The sequence below is a fragment of the Acinonyx jubatus genome, chromosome D1 (genome assembly GCF_027475565.1).
Source record: "Acinonyx jubatus isolate Ajub_Pintada_27869175 chromosome D1, VMU_Ajub_asm_v1.0, whole genome shotgun sequence".
Classification (NCBI taxonomy): Eukaryota; Metazoa; Chordata; class Mammalia; order Carnivora; family Felidae; genus Acinonyx; species Acinonyx jubatus.
The window spans coordinates 51,947,217-51,973,777 of record NC_069390.1 but is presented as its reverse complement, the minus strand read 5'-3'; the positions used below and the strand labels follow the sequence as shown (position 1 = coordinate 51,973,777).

General features: G+C 36.2%; 4 protein-coding genes across 4 annotated transcripts in view; 1 reads left to right on the top strand and 3 right to left on the bottom strand.

The window, feature by feature from the left end:
* Positions 1–1,094: 1,094 nt before the first annotated feature.
* Positions 1,095–26,561, bottom strand: part of LOC113597075 (olfactory receptor 56A3-like) — a 118,062-nt gene continuing 92,595 nt past the window's right edge. Inside the window, exon 3 of the mRNA XM_053203589.1 lies at positions 1,095–3,160. The gene's annotated coding sequence lies outside the window, so the exon portion shown is untranslated. The remainder of the gene's footprint in view (positions 3,161–26,561) is intronic.
* Positions 4,142–5,044, top strand: LOC106977810 (olfactory receptor 52E4-like). The gene has a single exon (XM_015075362.3). The coding sequence runs from the start codon at positions 4,142–4,144 to the stop codon at positions 5,042–5,044; it is 903 nt and encodes a 300-aa protein (XP_014930848.1).
* LOC106977811 (olfactory receptor 52E8-like) lies at positions 13,826–19,411 on the bottom strand. Its single transcript, XM_053203590.1, has one exon. The coding sequence runs from the start codon at positions 15,857–15,859 to the stop codon at positions 14,918–14,920; it is 942 nt and encodes a 313-aa protein (XP_053059565.1). The 5' UTR covers positions 15,860–19,411; the 3' UTR covers positions 13,826–14,917.
* LOC106977796 (olfactory receptor 52E8) lies at positions 22,104–25,784 on the bottom strand. Its single transcript, XM_053203582.1, has one exon. The coding sequence runs from the start codon at positions 25,505–25,507 to the stop codon at positions 24,530–24,532; it is 978 nt and encodes a 325-aa protein (XP_053059557.1). The 5' UTR covers positions 25,508–25,784; the 3' UTR covers positions 22,104–24,529.

Sequence of the window (26,561 nt, the reverse complement as noted above, 5' to 3'; positions counted from 1 at the left end):
GTATCCTAAGGTGCAGATCAGGGCACTTGTCAGCCATGTTATAATCAGTTACCACAAGGCTTGGCTGCAAGCTGTTGGGTGATCCTGAAGGGTTTGATTCTCATCCCCTGATACTGAGTGTCAGAAAGTGGTGAGTGGTCAAGTCTCCCAAGTGACATACTGTTTAATCAGCATTATTTGGACCCATCCCCACCTCCACCCCCTGCAAGCTCCCTAATCACTCTAGTTATTATTCCCCCATTTAATGAATGTGAGCTGGTAGAATAAACATAGAAGCCAATTTTCTAGCCCATCGTATTATCTTGGATACTGGTATTTGCTTATCCCAGGCAAGGGATTGGTAATTTAATATAATTTAAGAACCCACAGCCTAAGGGTCAGTGTTCTTTTCCTAGAATCTGACATCTGGCCCTACAAAGTATCTGCATACTACTCCAGAATAAATCAAAGAGCCACTTTAGAGGTAGGAACAGTCAAAGTGACAGTAACAAAGTTAAGGAACGGAATGGGGAGGAAGGTCATCAAATATTTATGGTGACTTGTTTTCCCATATGTGCAATTTCGCAGTGGTGAATATCTCATAAACAGAAGCAATATTCTAAAGTTGTTTTTTTTAATGGCTCAGAAGGGCCTTAACCAAGATGTCATAGATTTATTGAAGGACAAGGTAAGCTAGCGTCTAGATGTGGAGGAAGGAGATGAACTCCAGTGTGCAGAAGAAAATACAATTTAGAAATCCAAATGTAGAAGAGACTGGTGATGAAATTCACTTGAATCTATAGGTCATAACAAAGTGAAAGAGACAAGTGAATTCCCTGAGTCTCATCCTGAGACTGAGAGCATCACTCAGATAGCACACCATAGCTGGGCTGCTATTTGTCCTCATTAAATGGGAACAAGAAGAGAGGTTTACTGTGTATGGTACATGTATGGTACTATGATTTCCCTTCTTCTTCCCCTCATTGTGTACTTGATAATTTGCAAGGCGAAACCAAGTGAGTTCATTGAGCTAACAAGTGACTTTCCCTGATTAAAGTGACAATTGAGATTTATTATATTCGCCACTCTGTTTTATGGCAAAATCACTGGGTTTTTTTTTTTAATTTTTTTTTCAACGTTTATTTATTTTTGGGACAGAGAGAGACAGAGCATGAACGGGGGAGGGGCAGAGAGAGAGGGAGACACAGAATCGGAAACAGGCTCCAGGCTCTGAGCCATCAGCCCAGAGCCTGACGCGGGGCTCGAACTCACGGACCGTGAGATCGTGACCTGGCTGAAGTCGGACGTTTAACCGACTGCGCCACCCAGGCGCCCCAAAATCACTGGGTTTTAAGGGGTCTCTTCATGATTGTCAAACCTCATGTACTCAGTGATCACTAAACTCACAGCATCTTGAAGATAAGGGTAATAAGAATTACAAAATTGCACTTCACCCCTAAGAGATTAGAATTGTCAAACAGTTATTCCACAAACGTGACCCTGGGAGAATCACATGCCAAATTTCCTCCTGGGACCCTGGATTTACCTGACGACTTGAATGACAAATCAGAGACACTGACTTCCAACTATAGACTCTACTGCATACTAGTTTAAGCACTGCAAAGATAATTCACTAGCATTAGAATATCAAAACCTTATCTAATTTTTATACCATGCTTTATATCTTCAACAGGTCTGGGAGCAAGAGAACACTGGAAAGGCTGATACAAAGACAAATTGTATTTGCCTAGTGCCTGCTTCCCCTGAAGAATTAAATGAATGTTATTCATCATGACATAAACACATTGAATAAACTCATTCCTTATAAACCGAACCTTGGTGGTGTTCATGAGTATATCTGTCACCATCCACCAGTGTCATCTTCAATGTATCAGTGAGGAGACTCTCAGTATTATGGATTTAAATGGCCTGGGTTTCTGATGGAATTGGATAGGACAAATAGAAGCCACTCCTTGGAATAAGTGGTTAGATTTGAACAAAAAGGACATAAAGCTTAGACAGCATGAGAAGGAATGTCTTACTCTGAATTCTGACTTGGCAAAATAGGGCTGTTTCTTTCACATCACAGTGATGTTGGATCCCATGGGAGGGATACTGGATCTCTGTGTATGAATCCAAAATGCAATATGTAACAGAGGACCTAAAAACCCACTACTGCTCCAATTTCTGTCATTGGATTACACAATTCTAAAAGATTTGGCATGAACACTGTCTAGCCACCTTCCTTAATTTAAACCAGAGTAGGAATAACTCAGAAGGCCTTGGGGCCTCCTCCTCACTGCTATTCATTACAACTTTGACGCCATGACATTAGCATTATTTTTATATTCATTATTTCTCCAGGCTGTGATACATTTCCAATTATATTACCTTTATTCTGTTATTGTAAGTCAAAGTCAACACCTTTTAAAAGTTTAATTCTATTAGGCCAGAGGTGAAACTGGGGGATAGAGTCTGTGGCGATGGTCAGAGTAGAGACTAATAATGGAAGGTAACAACCATAGATCCCATAGTTCAGAAATAGAGCCACTGGGGGATTACTATCTTTTTTTCAGGAAGAGGAACCTTCCAGACCCTAGGGATTAAGGGCTCTGTGGGAGATGGGCTGGGGTTTGGAAGTCTGTTGCAGCGCAAGTATAAACGTTCTTTTGTAGGCATGACAAATGCAATGAAGTCAGAAAGGGAGATATTGCTGTAGGCTGATCCTAAAAGAACCATGGTCATGGCTAAGACAGGTGGTGCTGCTCAAGGCTGTGTTCTGGGATCCAGACACTGTAAATAAGGGATAGAAGTCTGAGAACTAGTTGCAAACAAGAAACCCCTGAAATAGGGTTAGGGCTGAGGAACAGAAGAGCATAAGGTAGGTATTGTTTAAATATTTTTGGTAGGAGTAAAGTCTCTTATGTGGTTCTTCTTAATTTCAGTGTTTTTTTTTTAAGTATAGATCAACCAGGGTATTTTTTAAGTGTATTTTGTTTTTGTTTTTGTTTCTGCTATCCAGAATTTTTAGAGTAAATTTCTATAGAAATTGCAATAGAAAACTTGAGAAAGCTCTTGGAAATAAATACTTCCTTGATCAATCTTACCTGAGTTTCACTGAGCTGAGGGGCTTGGGGAAACCTTCCAAGCAGCAGTACCTCACTCCAGCTTACCACACCAACTAAATACCAGAGAAAAAGAAGAAAATAAGAAGGAAGAGTTCAATTTCCTTCTTTACTCTTCACAAACTTGCTACCTGATCCCCTAGAGAGAGTCACCAGCTTTCCTAGAGGCCTTATTACATATACAGCCTTATCAAAGAAAAGCAATTATTATTCCTTCCGATTCATGTACCACAGGCCCAAAAGAGTATCCTTTCCAGAATTCAAATCCAAGTGTCATTCCATGTCTTAAACATATTTAAGGGAGGAGTGTGGGAGGAGGATGGACAAAATGGGTGAAGGGGAGTGGGAGATACAGGCTTCCAATTACGGAATAAATAAGTCACAGGAATAAAAGACACAACAAAAGGAATTTGGCTAATGATATTGTAGTAGGGGTGAAATGGGGGCAGATGGTAGCTACACTTGTGAATATAGAAGTTGTGCACTTAAAACTAATGTAACATTGTTTGTCAACTATACTCAAAAAACAAAAACTATTTAATGATCATTATTAACTTTACACTAAATTAGCCCCATATTGCATTCATTTATCTGCTTAAAGCGAACTTCCTTCATGATAAATTTAAAGTGACACCAGCTTCACTATTATCCAACCATCATATTTTGTTTTTCTTTAAGTCACTTATATCTCTTAATATATACCTGATATATATGTGAATATATACATATATGACACCTATACATATTATGTATACCCACACACACTTATTTTTTGCTTATTTGGATACTGTCTCATTCCCAGAATAATAATATTATAAAATCAGATTTTCTTCGATTTGTTTGCTACACTTAGCAGAATTGTTAGTATTTTTTAATGTCTGAATGAATCTATACTTTCAAGGCTAGCATGAAATCTCTTTCACAATTTCCCGCTGATCACCACTCCAAATTTATTGTATTCTTTTATGGGATATAGTATGACTTTTTAGATGTTTGATAATTTGTTTTCTCTGTGATTCCAAAAGAACGGAGAGAAGATGTCCCCGTCAAATGATACCAAGCTCCACCCCTCCTATTTCCTCCTGCTGGGAGTTCCAGGTCTTGAACAGATGCACATCTGGATTGGGTTTCCTTTTTGTTCTGTGTATTTGATTGCCCTTGTGGGGAACATCACTATCCTGTTTGTGATCAAGACTGAACGCAGCCTTCATCAGCCTATGTTTTACTTCTTGGCTATGTTAGCCTCCATTGATCTGGGCCTGTCCACATCCACTATCCCCAAAATGTTAGGCATATTCTGGTTTAATTTAAAGGAGATTACCTTTGAGGGCTGTGTCGCCCAGATGTTCTTTATTCATATATTCACTGCCATGGAGACTGTCGTGTTGGTGGCCATGGCCTTTGATCGCCATGTTGCTGTCTGCAACCCTCTGCGATACAGCCTGATTCTCACTAACAGAACGATTGGTCTCATCCTTGTTGCTGTGTTTGGTGTCAATTTCATTTTGGTTATCCCTCTGGTGTTTCTCATCTTGAGACTCCCCTTTTGTGGACACCATGTAATCCCCCACACATACTGTGAGCACATGGGAATTGCTCGCCTAGCCTGTGCCAATATAAAGGTCAACGTGATATTTGGATTAATTCTTATATCACTAGTGTTTGTTGATGTGGTTCTGATCATCATCTCCTATGTGAGAATACTCCGAGCTGTCTTCTGCCTTCCTTCCCAGGATGCCAGACTCAAAGCACTTAATACATGTGGCTCCCATATCTGTGTTATCCTAGCCTTCTTTACTCCAGCTTTTTTCTCCTTCATGACTCACCGGTTTGGCAGGAATGTTCCCATATACATTCATATTCTCCTTGCCAATCTATATGTGGTTGTTCCACCTGCCCTCAATCCTGTCATCTACGGAGTGAGGACCAAGCAAATTTGAGAAAGGGTTTCAAGCATCTTTTTGAAAAGAGGCTGACATAAACTGTCTCAGATATTCATTTTAATCTAGGTAAAAGAGATTGTGTTTCTCAACTACAGAATCTTGCAACAGAAAAAAAAGACTCTAAACTTAGTATTATTTCATTAATAATATCCCTAAATATCCCATCTAGAGCATATAATGGGATTAATGTCCAAACAATCACTGTGAAAATTTATGGAATACCTAAAGCTTTGGACAACTTAGTTACAAAATTTTATTACTTTCCTGTATAACCTCTACAGAGCAGATCTTATGGACATGACTATGTGGAATAAAATGCTTCTTTTTATTTGCAGCAGTTAACTCTGTTGGCCACATTACCAAATATATATATATATATATATATATATATATATATATATATATATATATATCAAGGACTATAGGCATTAAGTAGTTGTGACAGATTCTTTCCTTACTTTCTTAATTGCTTATTTGTTTTTATCCATAGTTTTATTGATACTTTATTATATGCCAGAAACTTATAAGTCATAGAAGTATAAAAATAAAAATATAAATGGTGTTTCAAGTTCTCATAGGGAAAAGAATTAGGAGAAATTTTCCCCATGATTGACTCTGTGTGGAATCTTCCCAGACTCATCATATCTATGCAGATCTCCCATAAGTGTCTTACTGTTCAAAGGGAACTAGTCTGTCTGTAGATGCATGTATATGCAATACTGCAAAACTTATAGAAATATAAATGTATTTATATTTCTATCAATCTCTATCAGTGAAGGGGGACTTCACAGAAGTATCAGTATGGTAAGGAATTTAAGATGCTCAGGAATAATACCTCTAAATGGGTGAATTCCTATACATCTCAATTATATTCTCAAAGGTCAAATCTAATGCCATAGATAGTAATTACTCTCAGATTCATGAACTTTAGATATTCATTCATTCATTATTAAGCACTTTGGCACTTTTTAATTTTCACTTATTCCTCATGGCTTATCACATAAGCCTCAGTATCCTATGCTCATTTTATAGTTTTTGATCAATGATATGTATTTGGCCAATGTTTACTTCATGGTATCTTGCTGCTCACATCTTAGGTGCTTAACAATTTTTTTCTTTAAAAAATTCATCTTCCCAGAGAGATGGCCAACAGGTGCATGAAAGGTGCTTAGCATTACTAATAATCACATAAATGCACACCAAAACTACAGTGAGATATCACTTCATACCTGTTAGAATGACTATTCTCAAAAGACAAGAAATAACAAATGTTAGTGAAGATGTGGAGGAAAGGGAACCTTTTTGCTCTGTTGGTAGGCATGTAAATTGGTGCAGCCATCATGGAAAATACTACGGTGGTTCCTTAAGAAATTAAAAATAAAAATTATTCATCATGATCAAGTGGGATTCATTCCTGGGCTGCAGGGCTGGTTCAACATTCACAAATCAGTCAATCAATGTGATACGTCACATTAATAAAAGAAAAGATAAGAAGCATATGATCCTGTCAATCAATGCAGAAAAAGCATTTGACAAAATACAACATCCTTTCTTAATAAAACCCTCAAGAAAGTCAGTATAGAAGGAATATACTTAAACATCATAAAAGCTATATGAAAAGCCCACAGAATATCATCCTCAATGGGGAAAAACTGAGAGCTCTCCTCCTGAGATTAGGAACACGGCAGGGATGTCCACTCTCACCACTGTTGTTTAACAGTGTTAGAAGTCCTAGCCTCAGCAATCAGACAACAAAATAAAATAAAAGCCAGAAAAATTGGCAAAGAAGAACCCAAACTTTCACTTTTTTCAGACATGATACTCTACCTGGAAAACCCGAAAGAGTCCACCAAAAGACTCCTAGAACTGTTAAATGAATTCAGCAAAGTTTCAGGGTACAAAATCAATGTACAGAAATCAGTTGCATTTTTATACACCAATAATGAAGCAACATAAAGAGAAATCAAGAAACTGGTCCAATTTATAATTTCACCAAGAACCACAAAATACCTAGGAATAAATCTAACCAAATACGTAAAAGACCTGTATGCTGAAAACTATAGAAAGCTTATGAGGGAAATTGAAGAAGACACAAATAAATGGAAAAACATTCTATGCTCATGGATTGGAAGAATAAATATTGTTAAAATGTCAATACTACCCCCCAAAGCAATTTACACATTCAATGCAATCTCAGTTAAAATTGCACTGGCATTCTTCTCAAAGCTAGAACAAACAATCATAAAATTTGTATGGAACCACTAAAGACCCCGAATAGCCAAAGTAATATTGAAGAAGAAAACCAAAGTGGGAGGCATCACAACCCTAGACTTTAGCCTCTACTACAAAGCTATAATCATCAAAACAGTATGGTATTGGCACAAAAACAGACACATAGACCAATGGAATAGAATAGAGACTCCAGAATTAGACCCACAAATGTTTGGCTAACTAATCTTTGACAAAGCAGGAAAGAATATCCAATGGAAAAAAGATAGTCTCTTTAACAAATGGTGCTGGGAGAACTGGACAGCAACATGCAGAAGAATGAAACTAGACCACTTTCTTACACAATTCACAAAGATAAACTTAAAATGGATTAAAGACCTAAATTTGATACAGGAAACCATCAAAACCCTAGAGGAGAAAGCAGGTAACAACCTCTTTGTGTCAGTTATATCGCAATAAAAATATTAGAAGATATTAACAAAAAATTTTCAAGTACAACATACACATAGTAAAATTAAAGAATCTTACACATACAACTTGATGGACTTTTTATGAACATATAAAATATATAGGGTCCTGAACTTTGGAATACCATTCTTTAAAGTGTCTAAGTCCCTTTCCAGTGGCTGGGACTAGTTACTCTTTCCCAAGCTCAAAGTATCCCTCTCAGGCTCCTTCCCTGTTTCTCCACTTTAGGACACTCCTTTTTGGGACACCCCTAACCCAATAATCTGCATTCATTGAACTCTGCATTCATTCATTTGAACAGATGTCCAGAGAGTTCCAGGGGAAATGCCTATAGAGTTTCCCAAGGCTTTTTGAATAGTCCCAACTCTAGGGTGGTATCCTGGAGAGCAGATTGCTCCACTGGGTGGTGCAATATTTATTTCACGGGATTGCTAAAGGCTGATCTACCAGAATGGTACTGGCATGCTGATTTAGAGTGATTCAAATTGTATATGTGGTCAGAGTCCCTACAAAAATGTTTTCTGAGTGCCTACACACCTTGTAGGTAACCCAGAACATATGTCACCAGAACATATGGATGTTTGAGTTTTATCTCATTTTTTACCTCATTTTTTATATCATTTTTATCTCATTTTTCTCATTTTGAATATGGTTCTTATTAATATTTCTCTACATGTTGTTTGATAGACATTTGCAATCAGTAATAATTCCTGTGTATGATTGCTAAGTGATTGGGAGGGTATGTTTTTATCTTTATTAGAAAGCTCCAACAGTTTTTCATATATATATATATATATATATATATATATATATATATATATATGATTTTATACTTTCACCTGTTACATATAAGCCAATTGCTGCACATCCTTATCAGCACTCTTGGTTTTGTATATGTGTTTATGCGGGGGTAGGTATGTATGTTTATTTGCTTCCATTATTTGTTAGCATCATGTAATGCTATTGGATGTGGTTGTAATATACATTTCCTTACCACTAATAATGTTGTAAAAACTATAGCTATTGTCTACTTGGATGTCCTCTTTAGTGGAACATCATTTTATTTAAAGTCTGTGTCCATTTCTTTAGAAATGTGTTATATTTTTCTTAGGAAGCTGTAAAAGTCTGTGTATGAATCCTTTCTTAGATATATCCCCTGAAAATATCTGCTTCCATTATATGAATTGACTTTCTACTCTTCATATGGAAATTTTGAGGAATACAAGTTTTCATGTTCAATGAAGTTGAATTCATTAATATTTTCAGTTAAAGTTTTTGTTCTTTGTGTCCTGTTGAAGAAATCTTTGTTGAACTCAATAACATGATAATATTCTTTCAAGTTAGTGTCAATATCATTTTTAAAATTTTTAAAAAATTCTAGTTAATATACAGTGTAACATTATTTTCAGGTGTACAATATAGTGATTCGACACTTCTATACAATACCTGATGCTTATCATGACAAGTGTACTCCTTAATCCCCAACACCTATTTAACCCATCTCCCTGCTCACCTCTCTTCTGGTAACCATCAATTTGTTCTCTGTAATCGAGAGCCTATTTCTTGGTTTTCCTCTCTCCCCCTCTCTCGACCTTTGCTCATTTGTATGTTTCTTACATTTCATATATGGGTGACATCATATTATATTTGTATTTTGATGACTAATTTATTTTGCTTAGTATTGTACTTTCTAGCTCTATCCATGTTGTTGCAGATGGCAAGATTTCGTTCTTTTTTATGGCTAATATTCCATTGTATAGATATACCATAACTTCTTTATTTTTACATTTATGTCTATGATCTATCTAGAATTGATTTTTGTGTTTGATGTGAAATAAGTATTAAATTTTCTATATGAATATCCCAGTTGATCCAGAACAATTTATTGAAATGTCCTTCTTTTCCATATTGTACTTCATGTCACTTTTGTTGTAAATCAGATATTAGCATATAGATAGGTCTTTTTCTTGGCTCACTCATCTACTTTTCTATCCATGTGCCAATAATTTACTGTCCAAGTTACCATAATTCCATAATAACAAATATTGGTATCTGGTAGGATCTATACATCATATCCAGGAGTTTGGATAAAAATAAATGAAGATTCCAGATCCTAGGCCACATCAAAGTTAAGTAGGTCCATCAAAGCAGCAACACAAAGTGATCAGTGGGAAAAAGTTGGCAATCATTCCAGATTTTTATTGACATGGGTTATCATATTTACTGAAGGTGACTAGAGGGGAATGAAAAAAAAGAGACTAGGAAAAGAGGAAGAACAGACAGAAGTTTAAATTCCTTACTGCCCCAACTGGGGTCTAATTCTAAATCTTTTAGTAGTCCTGCAAGGCAGAGAGTTGGTCCCCATTTCTGTTCCACAGTTTCAGCATTTGAAGGAACTTCATCTGGTCCTGCTCTAAGGTCCAAACACTGCTTGAAATTTATCTGATATAGCAAGTTAGAGGCTTGATTCACCACTTCATCATTTTACCAAAACCAGTTGCCTTCATCTGTTTGCATTTAGCTGTATCCAATTTTTATGGAACTGTGCAGGAGGCCAACCCCATCCCTAAGTTACCAGACTGCAGGGAATCAGTCAAATGGTCCCTGCCCTCCTACCCATAATATATTTGAGATTTATCAAGCTTCCCTTGGAACTTACTTTAGATTTCATAATGCAGCCAAATTTTCCTTTATAATAATCTGTACCACATATTTTTTATACTACCATTCAACACTTTATCCACCTATCCATCCATTTAAATGCCAGTGTTAAATATGTCAATAAGTGTCCAGGAACTGAGCATTTAATTGCTGTACCCTTGTGGAGTGCATTTTATAGAGCAGATTCTGTGCTAGGTCCTGAAATTCTTATACCAGTGACTCTTAAATATCCACTTAATGATATAAAATTAACCTCTTTGACCATGAATTATTTTTTTATTCTATAATTTTTATTAGCAAAGGCTAGACATAACTTAGAAGACTGAATACTGAGAAAATTTTAACAGTATGTCATATGTCAATAACATGTAATTATAAATAGTTGTGGGAGGACAAAGAAACATGCTTAAATAGCTATAAATAAAATAAAACTAGCATGAAAGCTGGTCTCTGGGAGGAGGAACAAGAGAAACAAAAGTCTTTGAGGTATTTATACAATTTGGTGAGTATTTGTAAAAATGATTCTTCCACATGCAAACTCCTCATCATCATATACACACAGACCTTACACATCCTACGAAAATTAACTCAAAATGGATCACAGACTTAAATGTAAAACACAAAACTATAAAACTCCTAGATGATAATATAGGAGAAAACCTAGCTGACCATGGGTTTGGTGATGACTTTTTTGAATCAACATCAAATGGAGAATCAATAATGCTGGAGTTTGTTAAAATTAAAAACTTTTGTTTTGCAAAAGACAATGTGAAGAGAATGAGAAGGCAAGCAACAGACTGGGACAAATATTTGCAAAAGAAACATCTGATAAAGGACTGTTATCTGAAATATACAAAAACTCTTAACACTCAACAATAAGAAAAGAAACAACCCAATCAAAAACTGGGCAAAAGACCTGAACAGGCACTTGACCAAAAAAGACATGAGGATGGCAAATAAGCCTATGTAGTATATTCCACATCACATGTCATCAGGGAAATACAAATTAAAAGGACAATGAAATACCTGTCAGAATGTCAAAATCCAGAATATGAACAAAACCAAATACTGGCAAGGATGTGGAGCAACAAGAACTCTCATACACTGTTGGTAGGAATATAAAATGATACACTCAGTTTGGAAGAATTTGGAAGTTTCTTACAAAACTAAACAGATTCACCACGTGATCCAGCAATTTCACTTCTTAATATTTACCCAAAGAGTTAAAAACTTATGTCCACATAAAAACTTGCATACGGATGTTTATAGCAGCTTTACTCATAATTGCCAAAACTTGGAAGCAACCAGGATATCCTTCAATGGATGAATGGATAAATAAACTGTGGCACATCTAGACAATGGAATATTATTCAGTGATAAAAAGAAATGAGTTGTTAGGCTATTAAAAGACATGGAAGAAAATTAAATGCATATTACTAAGTGAGAGAAGCCAATCTGAAAAGCCTACATACTATGATTCCAAATGTATAACATCCTGGAAAAGGCAAAACTATGGAGACAGCAAAAAGATCAGTGATTGTCATGAGCTGGGGGTGGGGAAGAGGGGAATAGCACAGGAACACAGAAGATTTTTAGGACATGAAACATTCTGTATGATTTTGCAATGATAGGTGCATGCCATTATACATATGTCCAAACCCATAAAGAGTACAGCACTGTGAGTGAACCCTAATGTAAACTATGGACTCTAGGTGATAATGATGAGTCAGTGCAGGTTCATCAATGATAACAAATGAGTGATGTTGACAATGCGTGAGGCTAAGCATGTGTGTAGGCAGAGGGTATAAGAAAAATATTCATACCTTCTACTCAATTTTTCCATGAATCTAAAACTTCTCTAAAAATAAATTATATTGAAAATATGGTACTTGTATTATCATTTTAAAAATTTACAAGATATAATACACACTTAAAAATATTAACAATGGCTTCTCTTTCTTCTAATTGAGTAGGAAAAGTTCTAATTTTACTTCTTCAGGTTTTTAAAAAAAATTTTTTTAGATAGTACTACACAAGGGTAACCACCAAGCAAATAAGCATGGTAAAAGTCCAGTTTCCAGGCACAACTAGTAAGCATATAGAGATTATATTAATGACCTAGACTAGGGCATTGCAGCAGAGCTCTCCAAATACCTACCAGAGTACATATTCACACAGTAAATGTAAACCCTCTATGCATGTTCAGTGAATAAATTTATATTTAAATATTTTGAGCTTATATATTCAACATTCATTATTGGAATATTTTATGAATTATATCCAATAGTCTAGAAATATTTATAATGGCTATATTTACTTAAATGGAATTAGTAAAAATTTGTTTTAGTTAGTGCTCACTAATTTTGCACCATTTTGTGTTCCTATTTTTAGTTTATTTCTTGCTTAACTGAAATATGTTTGACTAGCTGTCTCAGGTACACAAGTAGTATAATGCATGAGGTATAAATCAAAAGTTTTTATTTCCTTTATGTTATTGTGTTAAAAAATTAAGATCATGTAGATTCATCAGGTTGTTTTCAGTTTAGAGCTATTAAAATAAAGCTGCTATGAATATCCATGTACAAGTTTTTGTATGAACAAGTAAGGGATAAATACCTAGGCGTATACTTGTTGGTTCATAGGATAAGTGTATGTTAAATGTTATTTTTAAAACTATAAAACTGTTCCCAAAGTCTTTCTTCCATTTTGTACCCACCTAGATAGAAGTGTATGAGAGTTCCAGTTATAGCACATTGAGTATGGACAGTCTTTTGAATTTCAGCAGTTTTATTATAATGGTATCCCATGTGGTTTCAATTTGTATTTACCTAATGACCAGTAAGATTAGTGTATTTCACGTGCTTACCGACCATTCACATATTTTTTGTGTGTGTGAAATATCCATTATAATTTTACCTTCCTTTTTTTTAAATTAGGTTTTTACCTTTTTATTATTGACTGTAAAAGTTCTTCATATAGTCTACATACAAACCATTGTCTATGTGTTGCAAGTATTTTCTCTCCGTCTGGACTTGCATTTTGCACTTTCTCAGTAGTGTATTTTGTCTTTTTTTAAAGTTTTTATTTAAATTCCAGTTAGTTAACATACAGTGTAATATTAGTGTCAGGTATATAATATAGTGATTCAACTCTTCCATACAACACCCAGTGCTCATCACAATAAGTATACACCTTTTTTTTTTAAATTTTTTTTTCAACGTTTATTTATTTTTGGGACAGAGACAGAGCATGAACGGGGGAGGGGCAGAGAGAGAGGGAGACACAGAATCAGAAACAGACTCCAGGCTCTGAGCCATCAGCCCAGAGCCCGTTGCGGGGCTCGAAGTCACGGACCGCGAGATCGTGACCTGGCTGAAGTCGGACGCTTAACCGACTGCGCCACCCAGGCGCCCCAAGTATACTCCTTTTGAAAACAAATATACATATTTCTTATTTTTATGGAGTCCTTACAGTCATAGTAAGGACTTTGTAGGTCAGGTGATCAATGGGTCTCCAAAACCATTATTGTGGTTCTTTCTCTAGTTCCAGAATGCATAATGTGAATGGATATACTCAGCAACTGGCAGAATCTCTCTTGCTCTATGAAGGTCAGTCTTTGTTCTATGCAAGCCTTTAACTGATTGGGTAAGGCCAACATATATGCAACTAGTAAGATTTTAAAAATTCTCATTAAACTTGTGAGTTGGCTTAGGTGAAGCAAAAGTGTTTTTCCATATTTTTAATCATTCACAACAAAGATGAAGTTCATTCTGTACAACCTAGGAAAAGCCCTAGGAGTTGTGCCTCATTTTTTTTTATCTTTCTACATTTACCTGTTCTGTTTCTTTTTCCTGCTATATTTTACCTTGACCTTACTTAAAGCCTAAAATGAGTATACCCTGTGAAGTCCCATGAGTCCTTTCAAATATTTGACTCTATGTAGTTGCTGCAGTTGCTATTTCAAAACTTATAAAAATGGAGTATTACATTGATGTCTATGGTGTTTTGTTGATTATTTTCTTCCCTGCGGTTACATGATTAAGGAAGCCAACTGTACCATGGGAGAAATAAAATCAGTATTTGATTTCTTTGATTGTTGTTCCAGGAGCCCATACCCTATAGCATGTTTAGTCAGTCCCATTACAACCATGACTGTGCTTGGCAGCTCAACATTCCTCCACCATAACCAGTGAATTCTGTAAAGAGACTAAACAATATTACGTGAAAAAAAAAAATAGTACTTGAGTTGCGCTAAGACTTTATCCCCAAATCCTGATGTTAATGAGTTACAGAAATAAGTGACCCCTATTTATTTAACAATAATGTTTATAGTTAGTCTAGGAACAACTATCTGCTATGTAAACTCATCTTTAATTTGATACTGCACATAAGTGAGGAAACATTATGTTTAACATCATATTCTGTAAAGCATTTGCTCTATAGAAGCTTAACAACCCTTCCCTCTTTTAAGGAAAACATTTTGAAGACTCTTTCCAAGACAAGAGTTTAGAGTCAAACTTCCTTAAAAAGGAAGATCATTACCACCCGTTCTCGGATCTGCTTAGTTCTCACCCCATAAATAATGGGGTTAAGAGCAGGTGGGATTATCACATATAAATTTGCCAGGAGGATGTGGATATAACGTGGAATATTGTGGCCAAATCGATGAGTCATAAAAGAGAAAAATGCTGGAGTGAAAAAAGCTAAGATGACACATACATGGGAACCACAGGTATTAAGAGCTTTGAGCCTGGCCTCCCAGGATGGGAGTCTGAAGACAGCACGTAGAATCTTCACATAGGAGATAGCAATCAAAATAACATCCAGAAATATCATAGAGATAAGAATTAATCCAAATAATATATTGACCTTTATGCTGACACAGGCCAGATGGGCAATGCCCATGTGCTCACAGTAGGTATGGGGTATAATATTATGTCCACAGAATGAAAGCCTTAGAAGGAGAAACACAAGTGGAAACACCAAAACAAAATTTTTCAACATTCCTACTCCAGCAATAATACAAATAGTTCTGTTAGTAAGGATTGTGTTGTATCGAAGAGGGTGGCAAATGGCAACGTAGTGATCAAAAGCCATGGCAACAAGCATGAATGTTTCGAAACCTGTAAACAGGTGTATGAAGAACATTTGAGCTAAACATCCCCCAAAGTCAATCTTATTGAGACCAAACCAGAATATGCTCAGCATTTTGGGAATAGTTGCGGTGGAGAGGCCCAGGTCAGTGAGAGCCAACATGGCCAATAAGTAGAACATGGGATGGTGAAGGCTGTGCTCAGTCTGGATCACAAAGAGGATGATGCCATTCCCCAGGAGGGCAATCAGATAGACTGTACCAAATGGGACACCAAGCCAGAGCTGTATATTTTCCAGTCCTGGGATTCCCAACAGCAGGAAAGATGAGGGTTGAAAACATGAGGTATTGGCTAGAGACATACTGGCAAAGGCTTCTGATAGTCACACTCTCTTCATCTTATATAAGGCTCCTCAACTCCTCATCAAAACTGCTAATATTGAATAAGAACAAAAGAGACGTCAATACTATATTTTCTCTAGGAATACAGAAGAAACATCCCTATCTTTTCCTCTCTTTTACTTTCATTGATACATACATATTACAAATGAAGGAGAATACTCCTTAAGAAATGAATGGATATTTAGATATTGGATGTGATTATCTAAATTAATTTTAGTGAGAACATTGACTAAGCTAGTTGATATGAGTCTATATTAGCCTCTAACTACTAAAAATATTTAATTATACATTGGGAGAAGATCTGTATACACTGATATCCCACAGATAAATGATCACAGTCCGTGAGCACTGACAATACTGTAGATTTCAGAAGCATCCTATAAGATCATTTATTTAAAAACAAACAAAAACCAGAAACAGACCCATAAGTACAGAGAACAAACTGATGGTTGCCAGAGGACAGGGTTATGGGAGGATGGACAAGATAGGTGAAGGGAAGGGGGAGACACAGTCTTCCAGGGGATAAAAGGTATAGCATAGGGAATATAATTGTGGGTATATAACTGTGGTGGCAGATGGTAGCTATAGCTTTGGTGAACATAGGATAATGTATAAACTTGTCAAATCACTATGTTGTACACATGAAACTAATGTAACATTGTATATCAACTATAGTTCAGTAAAATAATAACAGCAAGAAGAAAGTTATAGATCATTTGTTTAACTAGAACAATATACTCCTCTGTGCATTTCCACTTACAACCATTGAACTTTTTTTAAATACCTTTTAATGTTTATTTATTTTTGAGTGAGAGGGAGACAGAGCATGAGCGGGGGTAGAGAGAGAGGGAGACTCAGAATCCGAAGCAGGCTCCAGGCTCTGAACTGTCAGCACAGAGCCCGATGCGGGCTCGAACCCATGAACTGTGAGATCATGACCTGAACCGAAGTCGTACGCTTAACTGACCGAGCCACCCAGGCGCCCCTACAGCCAATGAACTTTTATTTCTGCTACTTAATGTGGCCTATGTTTCTTCCTCAATTTGTTTATAAATAACTTTCATCAAAATATAAGCATATTTTTTTTTCTAAATTTGTGTTACTTTTGTTATCAATGGATGAGGACATTTTCTTTAGTTTTTGAAATAAAGACCTTGCTTTAGGAAGCCATCAAGTTCACAAAATTCAGTGTAAATTGATTAATCTTATATATAAAACCACCGTTTATAGAAAGATTGGCTGAAGCTTAAAGCATTGACTGAACCATTCAGGCTCCCCATTTATTTCCCTTATTCCTCATAGCAGACAAGTTGGATTCACCTTATTTGTAAAGAATCCATAATATTTCCAACTTTGTCCCTAAATGGGAATTCATTATTATTATTATTATCATTATTATTTTTGCTATTAAAAGGGAGAGAACAATTTCAGAAATAATAGTATTATATAAGCATTTAATATTATTTATTTCAGTTTCACAAAGAAATTTCAGACAAATTATACCACTTGTTACTCACATCAGCCACACAGAAAAAACAGGACAGATTCTAGCTCCTGAGTCAATGAATGTCTTTTATGTCTGGATCACAGAAGCATGTCTCCATCCTCAAAATGACTGCTTGGTTGTAGTCACCAGCTCTTAGATCTGGTATTCATAGGTTTCTGCCCAAATGCATGTATTTATGGAATTTTCGTATAGTCTCAAGGGTTTAGCCCTTTATTCAGTTTCTTGAGCTACTTTGCCCTCATAATCAGCACCCCTAGGTTTGTTCCCAATTTCCTCTTCTTCATTCTCTACATCTCTTGCATATTTTACTAATATAATTGCTATAAATTACAACTCTAAAGAACTGGGAACCAAAGATGAGTGTCTCTTAATTATAATCCATAAAGAATAGCCCTTTGAAGAGGATGAAATAGTGTTTATATGAGAAAGGACCTCTTCTTACAAGCCAAGGAAGTTAGGATGTTGCACAATATACTATGTACTTGGGATTACAGACAATCAAAGTAGATTTTTGAGAATAAAAGAGAAATGATTCTGTGAGAGAAAAGAGGAAGATGAAATCTGTAAAGGTGGAAATATGCTGTAGGAGAGATCCTCAAGACAGCTGTGAGGAAAAGGGAGGAGGAACCTGCATCATCCTCTTATCAATTCTCTAAATCTTACCTTAGTTACCCACTTTCAAAAAGGCCTTCACTGAATTCAGTGGACTGGCTTATAATACTCTCTCCTAAGACTTTAGTCTACTACACAGCTCTCTGTGTCTACCTAAGCAATGTCTGAGTCCCCATTTAATTGTAAGCTTCATGAAGAGTTGCTGAGGAGGCCAGGAAGTTTTGTTCATCATTATTTTTCTAGCACATCTGGCAGATAGTTGCCACTCAAAACATTTGTGGAAAGACTAGGTAGGTGGGTAATTGTTAATTTTAACTCTTGGTCAAAAGTCCTCAGGTTAGAAGGATGGGAACAGAAATCAAATAGTGTATCCAGCAGTTAAGGATAGAGAAATGAGAAGCAAAACCATGATCCTCATAAGAGGATACTCTGAATATATATAAGAAAGATAACTCTTTGATCAGAGGCTTTCCTGACTAGGGGTCAATTAATGGGTCTCTGGCGTAACAAAGGAAGAATACAAAGCAGAGACTACAGGGAAAGCTTGGTATAAGCAGGGGATGACACATCAGAAATAGGCAATAGAATTTTATTTGTATCTTATTCTTCTCATGGATACTTTTGACTATTGTACTCCTCTATGGCATTAACAAAGTATCAATAAAATAGTTTCATAGTGGTACATTTTCCAAAATCTGAGTTATTTGGTCTTTTACAATGTCAACTTGTTTTCACATAAAAGCGCCATTTATACTAGAGTGCCTAAACAACTAGAATGTTCCAAGTCCAAAAGGATGAGGTCAGAGACTTGTAAAATCTGTAATCAATGCCTTAGACTTGCAAGGGAACTCAGGAAGGCTCATATAAGACAAATAGATTAGGACAGGAGGTAGAAGAGTAATTGCTGAAAAAGAGCCTCATTCTGCATGTCACCTCCAGGAGATGCTTATGCTTTCTATCTAGGTTTTTATCCGTGCATAGAATGAACAACAAAAGTTCAAGACCTGTATTGAAATCAGCAACATGTTCTATCAGGTATTCTGCAGCTCTGGGTAAAGGGGGAGCCTCCTCTGAGATCGGAATTGTTCCTTTGCACACCACTGAGCAGGACTAGTTCAGGAGTCACTGCCAAATGCCAGATTCATATCAACCCACATGAGATCCACGCTCCCAAGCCATACCAAATATACAGGTGGAGAGCTAAATAAATGCAGACATGTTCATGATGTGGTGGAGGGAAAGAGTATCATCTTACTTTTATCAAACGAGGCCCTAGTATTAGGAAAATAGTAAAAGATAGGCTGGAAAAGTCACTAATGATGACTGAGTGAGTTCTGCCAAGGGGAAAGTGATGTCTTTAAATAAACCTATTGTTTCTTTCAATTGTTCTGCATTTTTTACCTACAGCTTATATATGTAATGCTAAAACTGCTTGATAAAAGGGAAGACTAAAGCAAGAGTGAATATGTCTGTAAACATGTACTGTATAGAATGCATAAATCAGAATGGAAAAAATTCATTGCATACTTTTAAGAAGATACATGCTCTTCAGAAGCTGAAGGTATTAAACAATTGGTATTCTTCACCATTAGTGACAATGAAATAAAAATAGAAAATGTATTGATCTGATTTGGGAAAATATTGAGAGTGTCAAATTTTTTTGATATTAAATACAAAAGAAATTATGAAATAAGCAATCACATGATAAAATTAAGTAGAATTGGGCTAAAAGAGAGTTAGAAATGGGAGGAAGAGGAAGAGAGACAAAGAGAGGAGGAAAGAGAACAGAGCAAGGGGGAGAGGGAGAGGGAAATGAAGCAAGACAGAACAGAGAGTGAGAAAGAGAAAATAGAAGAGAAATGCAATAATACCTCAACGAAATAAGTTGTTTGACTGCTTAGTTTTCTATTTTCCTTATTATTAAAGTGGGTATGCTTATTATGAAAAAATGATAAAATACTAAAATATGCAAAAGTACCTGAAATTATACCAATTAGAAATTTTAGGTGAAATATGTAAAATATGTCCTTCAAATTAAGATTTGTATCATATATAAATATGAATTGCCAATTTAGTGAGGGGATTAAATTAATAGACCTGAGTTCAAACCTTCCCAACCAAATGTTTAAGTACATATAGCAGCCAAACCTGTACCCAACTCACCAGCCTCAGGGACAGCCAGTATTGGAAGAAGCTACAATCTTGACCAATAATTGTTCCAAGTGTGTCTCAGCATCACAACTGTAGTTCAAGGAGAAAAGTTTATACTGAGATTGAAAATCCTCTTCCTGATGGGGAGTAGCTGCTCTTCTGGGCCCACATGGGATGAGAATATGAAAGATAATGAATTCACAAGTTCTCATCACAGGTTTATGGGCAGAAAAAAAGCACAGGGCACAGGAATCCCTTGGGACATTCAAGTTTCTCCCTTTAACTTCCCAGCTTGAAAACATTTCTCATTTACTACCTACCCACTCTTTCTAATCTTTCGCCATCAATCCCCCAAGAGTCAGTCTGTAATTTCTCCCTCTCATTACCCACAGCTGTTCTACCCCCTAATGATTGTGTCACTCTTTTCCAGCAAATATCATTTACTTGATCTAGAAGTCAGGTTAGCCATTAAGCAAGCACTCATTTAAAATTAAGTCATGTTTTGTATATATAGATCTTTCCCCCAAGAAACTTATATTCTGGTTGCATAGTTAATACTAACCATGTATAAATATGCAAATAACTAAGTTTTTTTAAGTTTATTTATTTATTTTGAGATAGAGAGAGACAGAGCATGAGTGAGGGAGGGGCAGAGAGAGCAGGAGAGAGAGACAATCCCAAAAAGGCTCTGCACTGTCAGCACAGAGCCCAATGTGGGGCTTGAACCCATGAACCATGAGATCATGACCTGACCTGAAATCAAGAGTCAAACGTTTAACTGACTGAATCACCCATGCGCCCCACAAATAACTAATTTTTTAACATATATGGAGCCAACTTTAAGCAGGGAACTAATGAGTTTTCTAGATTTTCTAACTCAATTTCCTTTAGAAGAGGCTTAGAAGGTGGCACAATAAAAACTGCAAAGTAAAATAGAAACAAATTATTTGAGGACATCATAGAAAGATTATGTACTGTGTTTAGCCTGGATAAGTATAGAATCATGAGATACTGGCTTTCTTCTGAGAAAGAAAATAGCAGCTCTAATATCTGTCAACTGATAGCTGACCTGATAATAACATCTTGACCGTAATGATGTCCACTTAATATAAACAGTTTCACTAAGTATAAACATCAGGCAAAGTCTTTGTGTTTGTGTTGATGGAGTGAAACATAAACCCTTCTATAAGCATGTCTGAGTGGAGACAAAAACTTCTCCCACTTTCTATATAAAAGTTATTGATATCCAGTAATAGAATTAGTTCTTTCCCTGAAAGCATCTGTTTCAGAAAAATATCCCCTAATCAAGTCCAAATCCAATATCAAATCTTTCCTTAAACACTCTTACTGAGACCCCTAACATTGCACCACTGCATGTGGTATCTCTTGTTGTAACAGCTAATAAACCTTCCTTTTTTAAAAAGTATAAATATACTCCTGGTGGCTGTTGGCTAGAGAGCATTGATACTCCCTATGTATAAGAGTGTTGGATGGCCCACGTGCTCACCAGTAATTGGCATTCTGAACAATTTTTAAACCACCAAAATGGATTCTAATGCTGCCTCATAGTGTTTTATCATGCATTTCCCTGCAGTCCAGTGATGCTGAGCATCTTTTAATGGGTTTATTTGCCATACATATAATTTTCTTTGGTGAAATGCCTCTTCAGATTATTTGTCCAGTTTTTAAACTGGGTTGTTTTATTATTATTGAGTTTTAAGAGTTCTTTATATATTCTAGATACAAGCCTTTCATGACATATATGTTTTGTACATATTTTCTACTACTCTGTAATTTATTTTCCCCTTCCCTAAAGAGTGTCTTTTAAAGAGCAATTTTTTTTATTTTTTAAGGTTTTATTCGTTTTAATGTCTATTTATTTTTAGAGAGAGAAAGAGAGAGAGAGAGAATGTGTGCACAGCACACAAGCAGGAGAGGGGCAGAGAGAGAGAAAATCCCAAGCAGACTCTGCACCATCAGTGCAGAGCCCGAAGCAGGGCTCAAACTCGTGAACTGTGAGATCATGACCTGAGCTGAAGTTGGACACTTAACGGACTGAACCACCCAGGCTCCCCTAGTTTCATATTCTTTATCCCTTAAAATAATGAGGTACCAAATACCCCCTTGATTTAGACATTTTATGCTGGATGTGAGTTGTAAAATATGTGATGGGGATTAAAGAGTACACTTGTGATGAGCACAGGGTGAGGTATGGAAGTGTTGTATCAATACATTGTACACCTGAAACTAATATAACACTGTAGCTATACTGAAATTAAAATAAAACCTTAATAGGGGAGGCTGGATGGCTCAGTCAGTTAATCGTCTGACTCTTGACTCTGGCTCAGGTCAGGATCTCACAGTTCATGGGAAAGCTGGAAATATCACCAAACACCATTAATGTCTAACTTAGATGGGCCAAGCAGATATTTTTAATTTTTATCTTGTGTTACTAAAACCCATATTTGCAAGTGATATATTCTTCCTCAAAAATCTTCAGGAACATTTTTTTTTCTTACTGGGATTATTTCATCCAAAGGTCCAAGTTGCTGTAAATAATGTTACTAATTTTTACATTTAATTATGTCTGAATGTAATATTATTTTTGTTTGTTAAAGTACCAACAGATAAGCTCCTCTATTATGAATTTGGATGACTAAAGCTTTGTTACCTTATTTAGAGTCAGAGGCTTTGAATATACTGATCAGCTTGACAATTAGTTTGTCTGATGTCTCCTTATTCAATTGCCCTGGTGTGCTCTCTTAGCCCCTTAGATTTTCTAAATACAAAACATTTAACTGTAGTATATGAATATTGCTAACAAATATTATATTTGAGTATCTATGCTGTCCTATTTACAGTATTTTTGCTAGAATTAACTACAAGATTTAAAATATTTTTTTAACGTTTATTTATTTTTGAGACAGAAAGAGACAGAGCATGAACGAGGGGAGGATCATAGAGACAGGGAGACACAGAATCTGAAACACTCTCCAGGCTCTGAGCTCTCAGCACAGAGCCCGACGCAGGGCTCGAACTCACGGACCGCGAGATCATGACCTGGGCCGAAGTCAGAGGCTCAACCGACTGAGCCACCCAGGTGCCCCATAGAATTAACTACAAGATTTAGAAGGCCGTATCTAAATTTTTTTTATTTCTCTATGACACTTTCTGGTCATGCAGTAGAATTTCCATGCTCATAAACTGAGGAAGAATCAGAGGTCTTAAATGAAGTAAAAGAGAACACAACTCTGGCAGACTCTCTTGAATGTAGTTTCAAATAACCTCTTCTTAAAAATCAAAACAAAACAAACAAACAAAAAAACTAGGTTTTTTTTGACTAGGTCAATAATTTTCCATGTCATTATTTTAGAAATTCAAAAAAGGTCAAATACATTTCTAGTTTTGTGTGGCTAACTTTAATATATTGGCCCAGCATTTGGGATATTTATTGAATACTATTACAAAGTTTCTAAAAATAGCCTTCCAAATATAAATTAATATGTAATCTTAGAGCATAATGTTTTTTGCCTTAATAGCCTAACTCCCATCATTGTTTTCTCAGGACATAGGATTCTGTCTTTCCATTTGTCTATCACCAAACAGTGACATATAACTGAGCACACGTAGAAGTTAATGAATATTCATTTAATAAATATATCTTTCATTGTTATGAACCATTATCCCTGCTCCCTTTATTTCATTTCTAAATGCATGGCTACCATTTCTCTAGATATCTGGAGCCAAAATCTCAATCATAATTTTTTATGGAGAGTTTTTTAATCCATAGTTTACTTATATGAAAATGCAAATATTAACAGTAGCCACATCATAGAATTCACACAAGAAATAGGTGTGTTAATGTAAGTAGATTATTTAGAACAGTATATCCTAATGAGTTAAATAATGTCATTGTTATTATTTCAAGAATTCTGTCACCAAAATTATCTAAAATCCCTGAACAAATTCCACTCTGTTGCCTTCATATTTCTTCTGGTGATTCTAAAACTACCTGAGTTAATAATCTACTTCTCACAAATAGTTGAATTTTCAGATGAATCTTTTAGCGATCCTAAGCATCAAACTTTCATTTGAAAATTTGTGAATATGGCAACTACTTTATAGAACTACCTTGATTATCAAATAGTATAAATATAAGCACTTTGTAAGAGATGTAATAATTACAAATTGTAAGATTATCACCAATAAATTTATTATCTTTAAACTCAAAGGATTATAGAGAAAGAAATGTTATTACTGTTCATATTCACCTTTGCTACGTCTCTTCTTTTTAGACAATAACCCCCTTTTAATGAGCAAAGGGAACAAATATGAACTGTAATTCTAAGACTACCAATGGTTAACTGTCTTTCAAAAAGATCCTCAAAACCTGCTCCTTAATCTGCTTGGTCCTGACCCCATAGATTACAGGATTGAGAGCTGGCGGAACAACCACATATAGGTTGGCTAAGAGGATGTGGATATATTGGGGGATGTTGTGGCCAAAACGGTGTGTCAAGAAAGAGAAAAATGCTGGTGTGAAAAAGGCTAAGATAACACCAATGTGAGAGCCACAGGTGTTGAGAGCTTTGAACCGGGTCTCCCAGGAAGGCAGGCAGAAGACAGCATAGAGGATCCTGACATAGGAGAGAATTATAAGGAACACATCCAATAATAAAATAGACATATCCCCAAGACCAAATATTATGTTGACTTTGATGCTGGCACAGGCCAGGCGAGCAATGCCCATGTGTTCACAGTAGGTATGAGGGATGATATAGTGCCCACAGAAGGGCAGCCTCAGGAGGAGAAATACCAGAGGAGCCACCATGCACAGGCTCCTCAGAATAGCCATGCCTGCAATGAGGCTGATGATTTTGCTGGTGAGGATCATGGTGTACCGAAGGGGTTTACAAATGGCAACATAGCGGTCAAAGGCCATGGCCACCAACACAATGCTCTCCATGGCAGTGAAGAAGTGGATGAAGAACATCTGGGAAAGGCAGCTTTCAAAAGATATATCCCTGAGGCTGAACCAGAAGATGCCCAGCATTTTGGGGATGGTGGCTGTGGACAAGCCCAGGTCGATGGAGTCCAACATGGCCAGGAAGTAGTACATGGGCTCATGGAGACTGTGCTCAGTCTGGATCACAAACAGGACAGCAGCGTTCCCCAAGAGTGCAACAAGATACACAAAGAAAAAGGGAAATCCAATCCAGACGTGCACATCTTCTAGCCCTGGGATACCCAGGAGGAGGAACGAAGAAGGACGGAACTGGGTGTCATTAGGCATAGCCATTCTTTCTGCTGCAGTGTTTGCACAATTCTTTGTGCACATCAGAGACAATTATTGACTTCTCATTAGTGAATTCTTCTCCTCTTCTCCCTTTGTCTAGATTCCTAGTAAAATGCAAAAAGCACTTTCATCTTCCCTTACTCTTTTTCAGAAAGAAGTTAAATAATTATTTTAGCTAACAATACCATATTATATACTTCAAAATTGCCAAAAGACTGTATCTTAAATGTTCTCACCCCCAACAATAAATCGATAATTATGTGACGTGGTAGGAGTGACAGCTAAAGCTATGGCGGTTACCATATTATAATACATAAATGCATCAAATCAACACACTGTACACTGTGAACTCACACAATGCTTTATGTCAATTATATTTCAATTATTTTAAAAAGGAAAGAAGATTAAACGCACTCCTTACTGTGTTTTATCCTCTCCTGAACATCATCTGGCACCAGGAACAAAACCAGCCTTAATCTGCTGCCACTCTACCTAATAAAAAGAGAGACATAAAGACAAGAGGGCAGAAGAATATCTCCTGCACAGTTGCAATTCAAACTCTGGAGTGTAGCCAGAAATAAACGAGAAAGATAAAATTCCATAGTCTATGTATCTGATCGTGTCCCACCTATTTTTACTTACTGTGCATAGTGCTTTCTTTGGTATTTGTAACCTCAATTATTCCCCTGTTAGGGAATCTAAAATTCCTAAAGTGTAGTGTGCATAATCCTGTGTGTATGTGTGGAGGGGGTGGGGGGGGTGGGCTAAATGGGTAAGGGGCACTAAGGAATCTACTCCTGAAATCATTGTTGCACTATATGCTAACTAATTTGGATGCAAATTTTAAAAAATTAAATTAAATTAAAAAAATCCTGTGTGTATGTGTGCATGTGTGCATATGTGTGTTTATACATTTTTATAGGTTCTTGCAAGTACTAGATATGTGACTCTTAGAGCAGAAGAAATTACTTACCTTTATTCATATGCATGAACAAACTGCAATATGAAAGTTCTCAATTTAAACATTTGTAAACAGATGAATTAATTAAAAAGAGATGGGACAGAAAACACTTTCAATGTCTTATTTTATAAAATA